This window comes from Perca fluviatilis, chromosome 7, assembly GCF_010015445.1.
Source record: "Perca fluviatilis chromosome 7, GENO_Pfluv_1.0, whole genome shotgun sequence".
Taxonomy (NCBI): domain Eukaryota; kingdom Metazoa; phylum Chordata; class Actinopteri; order Perciformes; family Percidae; genus Perca; species Perca fluviatilis.
Window position 1 is genome coordinate 36,790,635 of NC_053118.1, and position 17,240 is coordinate 36,807,874.

The 17,240-nt window shown below is 39.2% G+C and overlaps 1 protein-coding gene across 1 annotated transcript in view; it reads left to right on the plus strand.

Annotated features, from left to right (window-relative positions):
* atp2c1 (ATPase secretory pathway Ca2+ transporting 1) overlaps positions 1–2,034 on the plus strand; it is a gene marked incomplete at its 5' end in the record, with an annotated part of 32,159 nt that extends 30,125 nt beyond the window's left edge. Inside the window, one exon of the mRNA XM_039806172.1 lies at positions 947–2,034. Coding sequence (XP_039662106.1) covers positions 947–1,071 — 125 coding nt within the window. The remainder of the gene's footprint in view (positions 1–946) is intronic.
* Between the last annotated feature and the right edge of the window lie 15,206 nt (positions 2,035–17,240).

Sequence of the window (17,240 nt, forward strand, 5' to 3'; positions counted from 1 at the left end):
GGGGGTTGAAAACCAGTCAGTATCTGGTGTTAGGGTTCATCCCCCTCTATCTATCTATCTATCTATTGACCTGACTGCAGTTCGTTGTCGGAACCGACTTGAGTGGGCAAATGCTCACATACGATGTCGTCTGGCACTTTGGAGAGGTGTTCTCTTCACGGATGAACCTAACCCTAACACCAGATCCTGACTGGTTTTCGGACCCCCCACATGTAGTGTGTTCAAAAGCTGCACGCATCTTATGTGCGTGCGTGCGGTGAGGGACGTATAGCCAAATTTCAATGCAACCCACAACTCATGTCAACATCATATAAGGGTTAACGGATAGAAACAACCTGGAGTGTTTTTCTCCCAGAATGCTGTGTGTGGCCAGACCTTCCCCTGCAGCGCAGTGGAGAGAAGTCTGGCGATGCGAGACTCTAACTACCAGTCCCTCCAGAAAAACGTGATTATGCGATCGCATAATTCAACGCATAATCGGCCAAAGGCGCATTTTTTCTCAAATACGCCGCACTTTCGCCGCATAAATTGCAGATTTCTGCGCAAAATATTTGGGGCTTGCATGATTTCATAATCCCCGCATTTTCGTTGCAAAAAAAGTCCCATGATATATCTTAGCAGAAAGTTGGAAAATGTTGCGTTTACTTCACACAGGGGCAGCCATTTTCCCCCGTTGCCATGGGAACGTTATGAAGTGACGTAATTATGCAACTTGAACGTCATCGAAATGCAGGGTGTTGTCATCAAACCGCAGTTTTTGCAAGTTCCTGCAATTTCATCGCATAAAATTGCATAAATATCATATATAGAATATTCCATCGCATTTTTTAAGAAAACGTGCCGCATTAATCAAGGATTTTTGTCTACAACAATCACAAAAAGAACTCAGCATTTTTCTGGAAGGACTGTAACTGTGTGTGTGTAAACTGTGTGGACTCTCCTGCAGACCTGCTGTTCCTGGTGACCCTCACGTCCTCGGTGTGCGTCGTGTCCGAGGCCATCAAGATGGTGGAGCGGTGGAGGGGAGCGGAGAGGAAAAGCCCGCCCTCCGACTGCTTCCACGAGGTATGACCTCCCCTCCCTCCACACACACACACACACACACACACACACACACACACACACACACACACACACACACACGAAATGAAGGACTCTGACGTTTGGAGGAAGAAGAAGAAGAAGAGGAGTGTGATGTTTTTTTTAGGATCTTACAACAAATGGCACTGACTAATTAAGACTGCGAGGACTTGTGGGATTTTTAGTTTTTCCTGCGAGCTTCTCCGGAGAAACTCCGGTCTGGGACTGGAGGAAGTTCCCCGGCAGCTTCGGGAGGTGAGTTAACAGACTGGACTTTGGTGAAACTGGGAGGACAAGATGCATGCTGGGAGATCAGACCCTTTACTAGAGCTCCACAGCAGCCGTTTGTTCGTGCTCGGGCCTTGCCGTAGACTACCGACCGTAGCTTTCGGGGGGGGAACGTACCGAACACAGCTTCCAGTTTCGATATTTAGGACGTAAGAATCAATGCTATAGAGAAATGTGCAATTCTCTTCCGGTCTTTCTTTCTTTCTTTCTTTTTGTATCCTTTAGAAGGTGTTGACCACTACTCAGCGTTTTCATGATTGATATTGATAACTTCATGTTTTGATTCCTCTATAGATGGTTTACAGTTAATTCACCTAGGTGGAGGTATAACGGTACAAAATGTCTAGTCCGTTACAAAGTTCTTGTTGTTTTTTTTTTGTTTTTTTTAGCTCAGCCAGGAAAAGAAAATGTTTAATTTCTTTCTGTTTTATTTAGGAAAAAGTTCTAATTTCTGCTGTAAAAATTAAAACACTATAAGATTTACTTATATTTCAATTATTTAAAGAAGCTAAGGCGTTATGTCAGTGTCGCTGTGTGCACTTAAAGGAACATTGCAGTTCACATCGAGCGTAATGCTTTAGTTTTGTGGTTTTTTCTACGGAAGTCTATGACTGCCAATATTTAAGAAGATAATTAAAGCAAATTCAAATAAAATTTTCATCATAATTTACTGGATTTCATTTGAGAGACCTGGCCGGTTGTCGTGGTAAAATTTCTGAGTTCTTGCACAGAAAAGTCAAAATGATTTAATAATCAAAAGGACATTAAATAGTTTAAACACTGAGAACAATGTTTAAATTCAGTTTGTAATTACATTTTTTTATTGATTTCTTTTCATTGTTTTGCAGATTTTTTTAAATTAAAAGTCTGTTGGGAGTGGGTTGAAAAATAATTTGTCAATTTAATAAAAAAACACATTTTCATTATGGAAGTAATTGTGCTTTTTTTTTTTTTTTTAAACATTAAAAAAAAAATGAAAATGGAAATTTATTTTTTGTGGTAAATTAGAAAAAATGTTGTTAAATGGAATTAAAAAAAAAAAAACTGTTTGATTTACTAATGTTTGTTTGTTGGCATCCAGAGACTTCCTTACTCTGTCTGCAACGATGAAAACACTCCTGTGTCTGAATATCGTTCTCATGTTTCATCATTGAAGAAAAGAAGCCAAAGATTTCAAATTTTACACGAGCAGACGTACTTTGTTTAACTTTGTCAGAAAAAATAGAATCTAAATCAGGCACTGTGTGATTAACAGAAGTTTTATATATATATATATATATATATATATTTTATATTTTTTTTTATATATATATATATATATATATATATATATATATATATATATATATATATATTTATTAATTAGGGATGCACAGAATCCAGATTTTTTGGGGTTCAGCCGAATCCTGAATCCATGCTCACCAGATCCATGTCCACTTTCTCACAGCCTGCTGCATTGAATGCTCCACCTACGGCGCCGTTTATTACATCTACAGTACAGGCCAAAAGTTTGGACACACCTTCTCATTCAATGTGTTTCCTTTTTATTTTCATGACTATTTACATTGTAGATTCTCACTGAAGGCATCAAAACTATGAATGAACACATATGGAATTATGTACTTAACAAAAAAAGTGTGAAATAACTGAAAACATGTCTTATATTTTAGATTCTTCAAAGTAGCCACCCTTTTGCTTTTTGATAACTCTGCAAACCCTTGGTGTTCTCTCAATGAGCTTCATGAGGTAGTCACCTGAAATGGTTTTACCTTCACAGGTGTGCTTTGTCAGGGTTAATTAGTGGAAGTTTTTCCCTTATTAATAAAAAAGCAAAGGGTGGCTACTTTGAAGAATCTAAAATATAAGACATGTTTTCAGTTATTTCACACTTTTTGTTAAGTACATAATTCCATATGTGTTCATTCATAGTTTTGATGCCTTCAGTGAGAATCTACAATGTAAATCGTGTAGAAAATAAAAAGGAAGCATTGAATGAGAAGGTGTGTCAAACTTTAGCCTGTATGACATGTATGTGTATGTATGTATGTATGTATGTATGTTGTGTGTGTGTATATGTATATATATATATATGTATATATATATATATATATATATATATATATATATATATATATATATATATATATATATATATATATATATATATATATATATATATATATATATATATATACAAAAATATAATATAAAAATCTGTCCAGACATTTGATTCCCACTTTCACTCAGTTTGAAAGGGTCTAAAATTGTTAAACAGTGTTGAAACACATATTGGTTTTTTTCTGTGTAGTTTGTGGGATTTCTATAGCTTACTATGAAACCATAAAGCTCCCAAACACAACATGTAAGCGATGTTGGAGGCTCTTGTTTCACTTCTGTTTACTAAACCAATGATGCTAAAGTTGGCTGTATGACCTGATTAGGCGTGATTTAGCTCACACTGAGTGAGTAGTTTTAGTTTGGCAGGAGCTTTTAATCTGGTTGGAGATGTCTAGAGTAATTTGTCTCTGGTTGCTTTCACACCTTTCAACCTGTGTTGTTCACTCCTCTCGGTTTGTTTTTTAATATGATATTTGTTATTATTATAAGATAAGCGTGGAACAATGGATCCTTTTTGGGTTTTTTTCTTTGGTCTGGACCGACTGAAGCCGAACTACAGGTGTGAAACATAGACTGTATCTAAAGATGGGCCGAAGAGTCTCTACTGCCTCCCGCTGTACAAAAGTGAAGCCAAAACCTTGTGGATCCGGCTGCTAGTCTATATCTCTGAAGTTCCACTTCCAAGATTGCTCCGTTGCTGCCGAAATTCCTCCGGATGTCCCTCTTTTCTGCTGGATGTCCCGTCCCCTTCCTCTTGTCTCTGTGTTGGGGTTCTAGCCTCCGCTGATTTGTGAGGACTATGGTTAACTGCTCCTCAGATCTCTGCAGGAGTGAAATCCAGACAGCTAACAAGACTATCTGGCCAATCTGAGTTTTCCCTCACGCGACTAAAACTACTATTGAGCGTAGACATGTTCCACCAAAACAAGTTCCTTCCTGAGACTTTTCAGCAGAGGCACCGTGGCTCCGTCCGAAGCCCGCCCCTAAGACGATTGTGATTGGTTTAAAAGAAATGCCAATAAACCAGAGCACGTTTTCTCCCATCCAGGAAGCAGATTATGAATCCCACTATGGCCCCGCAAGACCTGCCCTACAAAGCAGCTCGATTGGTTGGGGTTAGGCATTTGACCTCGAGTGGTTAGGGTTAGGGTTATGGGATTGGTCAGGGGGGATAGGACCTGTACATGTAGGCATGGACGTCTGGCCAATAGTAGTGTGTAGGCCGCTATTGAAGAGCCGGTCTTGGCGCGTGGCAATAGTGGGATTCTTAATATCAGATCCAGGAATGCTGTGTGGACTCGCCAGACCCTCCTCCACTGGCGCTGTAGAGAGAGGTCTAGTCTCGCCAGAGGTGCTGCCATCTTCTAATTTTGGAGCCAGAGTCGTTTGGTGCAAAGTATTTCAGACTGTTTTTATAGCAAATCAAATAACAACAAAACCAAAAAACTTATCAGAAAAATGATAGCTTGAACAAACATCGGTGGGATTAGAACTTTGGCGTCGACTTAGATTTTTTGTATTTTTGGCCCATGTCCCATCCATCTTCAGGGTTCAACTTGGGGAAAGTTAAACGCATACGTTAGCGAGTAAATATAACAACCTACTTCGACCATTTGGGCGTCATCGTTACCATAAATCATTTGAGTTAAATGTGCCCTTGGTCAATCAAGAAATGAGTTGGCGACTTGATGCTTGTGGCGTATTTTTTCAACATTGTCTTTTTACACTTTTGATGCTTAGCGTTTAATAATATAAATAATATTAATATTAATTTTTTTGACATTTTCTTTTAAGTTTTTGTTTACATTTTGGGCGCTTTTTGACATTTTTTATGATTTTTTTTTTTTGTATGCTTTTTTGGCTTCTTTCTTTTTTTTAAGTTTGACCAATTTTTCACGATATTTTTTGATGTTTTTCCAAAAGAAATGTATGGGGGCCATTAAAAATGGACTTCAGGCAAAGTAAGATATTTTGTTTACTTGCCCGACTGGAAAATGAAAAGAAAAACTTCAAATTGAACCCTGATTTGACTTCACTTATATAGTCTATGCCAGGGGTCTTCAACATTTAAATAAATATCACAACAATAGTCGTGGCCCACCCTGCAGTAACTCTGAGGATCCGGAGAGTCCGAACCCCTGTTGAAGATCTCTGGTCTTATGCATTAACCCGTGGTGTGAAGGCGCCTAAATGAGTCCGACCACGAACAGTTTAGGAGGGTTAAATGTGCCATTACACCTCCACTACACGGCCTTGTTTCTGTGACCCGACACCTTATGTTTCATGCTTCTTTCTACACACACTGGTTAAGTTAAAGGGACCTCTTAACCTGGGACCCTTGCTGTCATCAGGGCCCTATTTCCAGGTAGGAGGTTTAACAAACTGAGTGCAACCCTGATCTCTGAGTTGATTTACCCTGAGATGGAAACTCTTGAGTTTTCCGGTTTCCAGAACAGCTGATATGAGTTGGTTCAATCAACTCAAGAGTGGAGTTCAACGCGTGCACCACCACAATAAAAGGCAGCATAAATGGAGCCATGATTCTCACGATTCACCATGGTAACAACCACAAACAAGCGGGTTCGTGGAAATACTCATGCGCACATACAGCGAGTAAAAAAAAGCAACACAACAGCTGCTGCAAAGAGAGAATTTAGCGGTAGGAGAAAATTGCTGCTAGAGGAAATGTGTATATTCCAATATAGTGTATATCATTTTTAATGATGATAGCCTAACATTACTGGTGAAATGGTATTGAATATATAATCTATTTCATTTTAAATGACAACACTGCAGGCAAAAAGGCTCGTCCTACTAATCCCATTCTGAGGGCTGCAGCACCATCATTACCAGAATTATAATCCATAATCTTTTTATTTCAAAGGGTTTACCTCATTCACCTGCAATACTGTGGAACTCCTTTTAAAAGCGTTTAAAAACACATTTCAGAGTGAGTCACACTCTTCTGGCCGCTTTGCTACAAGCGGCTTTACTAAAATGCTCCGCATCACCAATGTTGCAAGACAAATGCAGTTTGCAATAAAACATAGAGCGACACAAATAATCTGCTGGGATGTAGAGCATAGATGGGTGGCGTTAGCGATATGAGGACGGATAAGGTTAGGTAGCCCTAGGCTACATAATGTGATCGACTGGGAAGAAAAATGATATCGCTCAAATAGGAAGTTATCAAAAATTTGAGAAATAAAACATTTTATAGTCTGTCTATCATGGTTAATAAACCAACATATATATTTTTTTCATGCCGATAACAAACTGCGCTAAAATGCGCCTGATACAGAACTGAATGAATGAATGAATGAATGAGGAAATAAAGGCGCTGTGTCAGAGGGAGGAGACTGAGAGAAAAACCTGCTCCCGACCAGTTTAGGTTCACAGAGCTCACGTTACCATAGTAACTGACTCTGAGGTGAGGAGTTACCATAGTAGCTTGACTCTGAGGGTGGAGTTACCTCTCTTTCTGAAACAGAAACCAGAAATTTCCCTCATCTCAGGGTTAACTTAACTCAGTTTTCACTAAACCTGCTTTCTGAAATAGGGCCCAGGTCAGCTGTTAGCTGGTGGCGCTGTTAGCTGCTAGCTGTTAGCTGCTAGCTGTTAGCTGCTAGCTGCTATCATCCATGTTTGTCCTGCTGCCGCGGCATCACTATTTTATGAATGAAGCCTGGCGGAGAAATGTAAAAGTGCTGAAAACTCCTTTGTATCCAAAAAAGAAAGTAAGGCTCTATCTCGAGAGTTACCTCAACCGGTTTCGGGGCTCAGCTTTTCTTAGACATAAAGTAGGAGCCAAAAGAGGAAAAAGGTTAGGAACCACCTTTAAGCTTTTTCTGTCATTTCTGTCACTTTTTCCAATGTTCTTTTATCAATTTTTTTTTTCTCAAATGCTATAAAATTGAATAAAACACCAAATTCAAAGAAAGTAGTCAACTGATCATTTATTTTACTTGTAAAGCGTTACGTTATTTTTTGGGACATTTTGGTTGATAGAAACCCAAATTTCTGATATAGAAACTTTCTGACGAAATGGGTCAGATTTGACCGAGGACAACAAGGAGGGTAAAAGGAGCCACAGTCTCTAGTGAATGTCTCTATAATGTGAGTCACCACAACAGTCAAATATCCGGTTTCATTAACTACTACTAATGATTAGTATCGGCCTTTAAAACCCAAAATCCGATTGATCCTAATCCTGATGTTTCAAAGCTATGAAAACAAGGCCTCAAAAACCCCAAACACACAACAGCAAGTGAGCGGAGGAGTGCGAACTCAGACACTTTATAAACTTTGCTCACCCCTGTGCCTTAGAGAAACCAATTATTGTCCTCTCCACGTTAGTAGAAGCAGCCCTTTACTGACGAGGCAGTTCTTCTGTTGGAGTCACTTTCAACACAAGAATCCCCAAATAACATAAACCTCAAGTTTTATTTTCCGTTTTATTTTCTTGTCTCATTCAATCAGGATTCATGCTGCGTTCCAGAGCGCAATTTTTAGCCCGTAAGTTCACGACTTCAAGTCCACGACTTGGTAGCTCCAGGCAAAGTCACGACAAACCCTTCTGCTGCTCTGGCCGATGACCTTCGCGTCCAGCAAAGCCGTTACGTTTACCTACAGCAGATTTGTTGCGTCTGATGATAAAAATAATGACATTTTCGCTTATACCGTCAAAGCTGGCTAGCTAAACATTATGCTGTTGGCAGTGTTCAGGTTAGGCTACCTAGCGTTAGGTGCCAGGTGCACCAACCGTTGGCGTTAGCTGACGCTTAGCTGATACTAGCGATTTCTAAGTGGGCGACATATTTTGGGCTTCATTTAATAAACACAACCTGCAGTAGTACACAATTGTATGTGTATTGTTTTAATTACAATGTGCAGAATTACTTTCACGTTGCCTATTTATATCTATTTATTTCTATTTCTCCACCGTTAATCACTGCCGACTGTACAGCATCAACAGAAGCCATTGTTTATTATTATTGTGTGACGTCAAAACTGTAACTGGGAGTACAACCATCTGGTACCAGTTCAGGGGGAGTAAGTTAGGGGGTTAGACTGGCGTTCAGGGCACTTTCACAGGGAGAAGGTTGTGAAAACCGCGGTGACAGGTTGCCTGAGTGGCGCAGCATTACTTCCATTCTAAACAATCTGAAAAAGACATGGTGCTTTCTACAGGAAATGTAGTTGATTTCTTGTTTGATTTGTAGTTATTATTTTTGCTTTCTTCCCCTAAAAGAGCATCCAGGGGTGTTGGCTAAAAACGCTAAGAAAATATCTTCACTCTGCTGTTGCTGTTTCAAAAAATGTAATTTAATATTGTGCACTTGAGTCCGGATGATTTTGACAAACAATATGAAGTAAAATATGATTTCTCTCATGGAAGAAAAACATGTTTTAGTTTGATTGGATTTTGTAACATGATGTCAGCAAAAGCTTTAACAATGACAACAAAAACATATTAAAGGACATTAACTGTTGTTTTTTAACCTGAGTCTTGTTTATTTTTGCTTAGCTTTTTCCATTTCCTGATCACATAATGTCTTACTGTATCATAACCAGTTGTTCATTAAAAGTATTTAATAAACACTATTGAATATGATAAGTTCTGTTTCACCTTATTCTCTTTTCATTGTCCATATTTTGATACTTTCGTCAGTGTTTTTGTTAGAAATATGAGTCCTTACCCCAAGTGAAGGAGTTCACATACCTTAGGGAGTCTTGTTACGTGAGGGCGACAATGGGCCTGGGAGATTGGTGGGAGAATGCGCAGCAGAGGGTGAGAATTACCATAGATATATATTGTTCTATATCTAATGGGTATTACACATTCCTTTATTCGCACCATTGTGAGGAAATAGAGGCTGAGCCAGAGGCAAAGCTCTCCATCTACCGGTCAGTTTTAGGTCCTACCCTCACCTATGGTCATGAAGGCTGGGTCAGGACGAGAAGAACCGAATCAGAGATGGCGGCGGAGATGGGTTTCCTCAGGAGGGTGGCTGGCGTCTCCCTTAGAGATAGGGTAGAAGATCAGTCCACCGTGAGGAGGCTCAGTGTAGAGCGCTGCTCCTTTGCATTGAAAGGAGCCAGTTGAAGGGTGGTTTGGCGTCTGGTAAGGATGCCCCTGGGGAACGCCTCCCTAGGGAGGTGTTCCAGGCCTGTCCAGCTGGGAGGAGGTCTCAGGGGGAAATTCCTTGTATGTGTCCTCATACCTGGCAAATAAAAGCTGATTCTGATTCTGACATTACGACTTAAGCAACTGGTCCTCCCAAACCGTCACGACGTAGGGTGCGTTTGTGCCCCCCACCCTCTAATCCGGCGTTGTGAAACTATCCCACCTTGAGTTAGGTTTAGGCTAGATCCATATCCCATAGCGTTCCACTTCCAGGATTGCCCGTTGCTGCCTGAAGTTCCACGAGTATGTCTTATTTTTGGCCAGATGTCGTCCCCTTCCTCTGTCTCTGTGTTGGGGTTCCTAACCTCCAATTGGATTTGGTGAGGACTATGGTTAACTGCTCCTCAGATCTCTGCAGAGGTATAAATCCAGACAGCTAGCTAAGACTATCTGTCCAATCTGACTTTTTCTCACTTACGCCTAAAACGTACACGTTCCACCAAAATAAGTTTCTTCGAGGCTATTTAGCAGAGCACCGTCCGTGCCGCGCTTAAGCGCCGCTTAAGACGATTGTGATTGGTTTAAAGAAATGACAATAGCCAGATGTGATTCAGTCTCTGAGTTCTTTGCACAGAAAAGTCAAAATGATTTAATAATCAAAGGACATTAAATAGTTTAAACTTACTGAGAACAATGTTTAAGTCCAGTTTGTAATTACATTTTTATTGGTCTGCTGTTGTTTTGCAGATTTTTTAAATTAAAGTCTGTTGGGGTGGTTGAAAAATAATTTGTCAATTTAATAAAAAACACATTTTCATTATGGAGTAATTGTGCTTTTTTTTTAAACATTAAAAAAAATGAAAATATTTTTTGTGGTAAATTAGAAAAAAATGTTGTTGTTAAATGGAATTAAAAAAAACTATTTGATTTACTAATGTTTGTTTGTTGGCATCAGAGACTTCCTTACTCTGTCTGCAGCGATGAGAAACACTCCTGTGTCTGAATATCGTTTGCTCATGTTTCATCATTGAAGAAAGAAGCCAAGATTTTCAAATTTTACGAGCAGGCGTACTTTGTTTAACTTTGTCCAGAAAAAATAGAATCTAAATCAGGCTGTGTGATTAACAGAAGATATATATATATATATATATATATATATATATATATATATATATATATATATATATATATATATATATATATATATATATATATATATATATATATATATATATATATATATATATATATTTATTAATTAGGGATGCACAGAATCCAGATTTTTTGGGGTTCAGCCGAATCCTGAATCCATGCTCACCAGATCCATGTCCACTTTCTCACAGCCTGCTGCATTGAATGCTCCACCTACGCGTGGCCTTATTACATACAACAGGTCAAAGTTTAGACACACCTTCTCATTCAATGTGTTTCCTTTTTATTTTCATGACTATTTACATTATAGATTCCCACTGAAGGCATCAAAACTATGAATGAACACATATGGAATTATGTACTTCACAAAAAAGTGTGGAAATAACTGAAAACATGTCTTATATTTTAGATTCTTCAAAGTAGCCACCCTTTGCTTTTTTGATAACTCTGCAAAACCCTTGGTGTTCTCTCAATGAGCTTCATGAGGTAGTCACCTGAAATGGTTTTACCTTCACAGGTGTGCTTTGTCAGGGTTAATTAGTGGAAGTTTTTCCCTTATTAATAAAAAAGCAAAGGGTGGCTACTTTGAAGAATCTAAAATATAAGACATGTTTTCAGTTATTTCACACTTTTTTGTTAAGTACATAATTCCATATGTGTTCATTCATAGTTTTGATGCCTTCAGTGAGAATCTACAATGTAAATAGTCATGAAAATAAAAAGGAAACGCATTGAATGAGAAGGTGTGTCCAAACTTTTGGCCTGTACTGTGTATGTGTGTATGTATGTATGTATGTATGTATGTATGTGTGTGTGTATATGTATATATATATATGTATATATATATATATATATATATATATATATATATATATATATATATATATATATATATATATATATATATATATATATATATATATATATATATATATATACACACACACACACACACGCATAATATAAAAATCTGTCCAGACATTTGATTCCCACTTTCACTCAGTTTGAAAGGGTCTAAAATTGTTAAACAGTGTTGAAACACATATTGGTTTTTTTCTGTGTAGTTTGTCGTGTTTCTATAGCTTACTATGAAACCATAAAGCTCCCAAACACAACATGTAAACGATGTTGGAGGCTCTTGTTTCACTTCTGTTTACTAAACCAATGATGCTAAAGTTAGCTGTATGACCTGATTAGCGTGATTTAGCTCACACTGAGTGAGTAGTTTTAGTTTGGCAGGAGCTTTAATCTGGTTGGAGATGTCTAGAGTAATTTGTCTCTGGTTGCTTTCACACCTTTCAACCTGTGTTGTTCACTCCTCTCGGTTTGTTTTTTAATATGATATTTGTTATTATTATAAGATAACGTGGAACAATGGATCCTTTTTTGTTGTTTTCTTTGGTCTGGACCGACTGAAGCGAACTACAGGTGTGAAACATAGACTGTATCTAAAGATGGACGAAGAGTCTCTACTGCCTCCCGCTGTACAAAAGTGAAGCCAAAACCTTGTGGATACGAGCGCTGCTAGTCTATATCTACGAAGTTCCACTTCCAAGATTGCTCCGTTGCTGCCGGAAATTCCTCCGGATGTCCCTCTTTTCTGCTGGATGTCCCGTCCCCTTCCTCTGTCTCTGTGTTGGGGTTCTAGCCTCCGGCTGATTTGTGAGGACTATGGTTAACTGCTCCTCAGATCTCTGCAGGGTAAATCCAGACAGCTAACAAGACTATCTGTCCAATCTGAGTTTTCCCTCGCACGACTAAAACTACTATTGAACGTAGACATGTTCCACCAAAACAAGTTCCTTCCTGAGACTTTTCAGCAGAGGCACCGTGGCTCCGTCCGGAGCTTAGCCCCGCCCCAAGACGATTGTGATTGGTTTAAAGAAATGCCAATAAACCAGAGCACGTTTTTCTCCCATCCAGGAAGCAGATTATGAATCCCACTATGGCCACGCCAAGACCTGCCCTACAAAGCAGCTCGATTGGTTGGGGTTAGGCATTTGACCTCGAGTGGTTAGGGTTAGGGTTATGGGATTGGTCAGGGGGATAGGACCTGTACATGTAGGCATGGACGTCTGGCCAATAGTAGTGTGTGAACGCTATTGAAGGGCGGGTCTTGGCGTGGCAATAGTGGGATTCTTAATATCAGATCCAGGAATGCTGTGTGGACTCGCCAGACCCTCCTCCGCAGCGCTGTAGAGGAGGGTCTAGTCTGCCAGAGGGTGCTGCCATCTTCTAATTTTGGAGCCAGAGTCGTTTGGTGCAAAGTATTTCAGACTGTTTTTATAGCAAATCAAATAACAACAAAACCAAAAAAAACTTATCAGAAAAATGAATACTTGAACAAACATCGGTGTGATTAGAACTTTGACGTCGACTTAGATTTTTGTATTTTTGGCCCATGTCCCATCCATCTTCAGGGTTCAACTTGGGGAAAGTTAAACGCCACGTTGGGCGAGTAAATATAACAACCTACTCGACCATTTGGGCGTCATCGTACCATAAATCATTTGAGTTAAATGTGCCCTTGGTCAATCAAGAAATGAGTTGACGCTTGATGCTTGTGACGTATTTTTCAACATTTTCTTTTTACACTTTTGATGCTTATAACGTTTAAATTTTTTTTTTGACATTTTCTTTTAAGTTTTTGTTTACATTTTTGACGCTTTTTGACATTTTTATGATTTTTTTTTTGTATGCTTTTTTGGCTTCTTTCTTTTTTTTAAGTTTGACCATTTTTACGATATTTTTTTGATGTTTTTTCCAAAAGAAAATGTATGGGGGGCCATTAAAAATGGACTTCAGGCAAGTAGAATATTTTGTTTACTTGCCCGACTGGAGAAATGAAAGAAAAAACTTCAAATTGAACCCTGATTTGACTTCACTTATATAGTCTATGCCAGGGGGTCTTCAACATTTAAATAAATATCACAACAATAATTCGGCGGCCACCCTGCAGTAACTCTGAGGATCCCGAAGGGGTCACAGACCCCCTGTTGAAGATCTCTGGTCTATGCATTAACCCGTGGTGTGAAGGCGACCTAAATAGTCCGACCACGAACAGTTTAGGAGGGTTAAATGTGCCATTACACCTCCACTACACGGCCTTGTTTCTGTGACCGACACCTTATGTTTCATGCTTCTTTCTACACACACTGGTTAAGTTAAAGGGACCTCTTAACCTGGGACCCTTGCTGTCATCAGGGCCCTATTTCAGGTAGGAGGTTTAACAAACTGAGTGTAACCCTGATCTCTGAGTTGATTTACCCTGAGATGGAAACTCTTGAGTTTTCGGTTTCAGAACAGCTGATATGAGTTGGTTCAATCAACTCAGAGTGGGTTCAGGCGCGTGCACCACCACAATAAAAAGGCAGCATGAATGGAGCCATGATTCTACGATTCACCATGGTAACAACCACAAACAAACGGGTCGGCGGAAATACTCATGCGCACATACAGCGAGTAAAAAAAAAAAAGCAACACAACAGCTGCTGCAAAAGAGAGAGAATTTGCGTGGGAGAAAATTGCTGCTAGAGGAAATGTGTATATTCCAATATAGTGTATATCATTTTTAATGATATAGCCTAACATTACTGGTGAAATGGTATTGAATATATAATCTATTTCATTTAAATGCAACACTGCAGGCAAAAAAGTCCTAGTCCTACTAATCCCATTCTGAGGCTGCAGCACCATCATTACCAGAATTATAATCCATAATCTTTTATTTCAAAGGGTTTACCTCATTCACCTGCAATACTGTGGAACTCCTTTTAAAAACGTTTAAAACACATTTCAGAGTGAGTCACACTCTTCTGACGGCGCTTTGCTACAGCGGCTTTACTAAAATGCTCCGCATCACCAATGTTGCAAAGACAAATGCAGTTTGCAATAAAACATAACGCGACACAAATAATCTGCTGGGATGTAAGAGCATAGATGGGTGACGTTAGCGATATGAGGACGGATAAGGTTAGGTAGCCTAGGCTACATAATTGATCGACTGGGAAGAAAAATGATATCGCTCAAATAGGAAGTTATCTAAAAATTTGAGAAATAAAACATTTTATAGTCTGTCTATCATGGTTAATAAACCAACATATATATTTTTTTCATGCCGATAACAAACTGCGCTAAAATGCGCCTGATACAGACTGAATGAATGAATGAATGAATGAGGAAATAAAAGAGCGCTGTGTCAGAGGGAGGAGACTGAGAGAAGAAAACCTGCTCCCGACCAGTTTAGGTTCACAGGCTACGTTACCATAGTAACTGACTCTGAGGTGAGGTTACCATAGTAACTGACTCTGAGGTGGAGTTACCTCTCTTTCTGAAACAGAAAACCCAGAATTTCCCTCATCTCAGGGTTAACTAACTCAGTTTTCACTAAACCTGCTTTCTGAAATAGGGCCCAGGTCAGCTGTTAGCTGGTAGCTGTTAGCTGCTAGCTGTTAGCTGCTAGCTGTTAGCTGCTAGCTGCTATCATCCTTGTTTGTCCTGCTGCCACGGCATCACTATTTTATGAATGAAACGCGGCGGAGAAATGTAAAAGTGCTGAAAACTCCTTTGTATCAAAAAAGAAAGTAAGGCTCTATCTCGAGAGTTACCTCAACTTCGGTTTCGGGGGGGCTCAGCTTTTCTTAGACATAAGTAGGGGGGGCGCCAAGGAAAAAAGGTTGGGAACCACCTTTAAGCTTTTTCTGTCATTTCTGTCACTTTTTTCAATGTTCTTTTATCAATTTTTTTTTCTCAAATGCTATAAAATTGAATAAAACACCCAAATTCAAAGAAAGTAGTCAACTGATCATTTATTTTACTTGTAAAGAGCGTTCGTTATTTTTTGGGACATTTTGGTTGATAGAAACCCAAATTTCTGATATAGAAACTTTTACGAAATGGGTCAGATTTGACCCGAGGACAACAGGAGGGTAAAAGGAGCCACAGTCTCTAGTGAATGTCTCTATAATGTGAGTCACCACAACAGTCCAAATATCGGTTTCATTAACTACTACTAATGATTAGTATCGGCCTTTAAAACCCAAAATCGGTCGATCCCTAATCCTGATGTTTCAAAGCTATGAAACAAGGCCTCAAAAACCCCCAAACACACAACAGCAGTCGCTGCAGGGTACGAACTCAGACACTTTATAAACTTTGCTCACCCTGTGCCTTAGAGAAACCAATTATTGTCCTCTCCACGTTAGTGGAAACAGCCCTTTACTGACAGACGGCGTTCTTCTGTTGAGTCACTTTCAACACAAGAATCCCCCAAATAACATAAACCTCAAGTTTTATTTTCCGTTTTTATTTTCTTGTCTCATTCAATCAGGATTCATGCTGCGTTCCAGACGCAATTTTTAGCCCGTAAGTTACGACTTCAAGTCACGACTTGGTAGCGCTCCAGGCAAAGTCACGACAAACCCTTCTGCTGCTCTGGTCCGATGACCTTCGCGTCAGCAAGCCACGTTACGTTTACCTACAGCAGATTTGTGCGTCTGATGATAAAAAATAATGACATTTCGCACACCGTCAAAGCTGGCTAGCTAAACATTGTGCTGTTGGCAGTGTTCAGGTTAGGCTACCTAACGTTAGCTAGCGGCTACCAACCGTTGACGTTAGCTAGCGCTAGCTGATACTAGCGATTTCTAGTCGGCGACATATTTTGGGCTTCATTTAATAAACATAACCTGCAGTAGTACACAATTGTATGTGTATTGTTTTAATTACAATGTGCAGAATTACTTTACGTTGCCTATTTATATCTATTTATTTCTATTTCTCACCGTTAATCACTGCCGACTGTACAGCATCAACAGGGGGCGCCATTGTTTGTGTGTGTGTGACGTCAAAAACTGTAACTGGGAGTACAACCATCTGGTACCAGTTCAGGGGGAGTAAGTTAGGGGGGTTAGACTGGCGTTCCAGGGCACTTTCACAGGGAGAAGGTTGTGAAAACACGGCTGACAGGTTGCCTGGTACGCAGCATTACTTCCATTCTAAACAATCTGAAAAAGACATGGTGCTTTCTGGGAAATGTAGTTGATTTCTTGTTTGATTTGTAGTTATTATTTTTGCTTTCTTCCCCTAAAGGCGCATCAGGGGTGTTGGCTAAAAACGCATGAAGAAAATATCTTCACTCTGCTGTCCTGTTTCCAAAAAAATGTAATTTAATATTGTGCACATGAGTCGGATGATGTTGACAAACAATATGAAGTAAAATATGATTTCTCTCATGGAAGAAAAACATGTTTTAGTTTGATTGGATTTTGTAACATGATGTCAGCAAAAAGCTTTAACAATGACAACAAAAACATATTAAAGGACATTAACTGTTGTTTTTTTAACCTGAGTCTTGTTTATTTTTGTAGCTTTTCCATTTCCTGATCACATAATGTCTTACTGTATCATAACCAGTTGTTCATTAAAAGTATTTAATAAACACTATTGAATATGATAAGTTCTGTTTCACCTTATT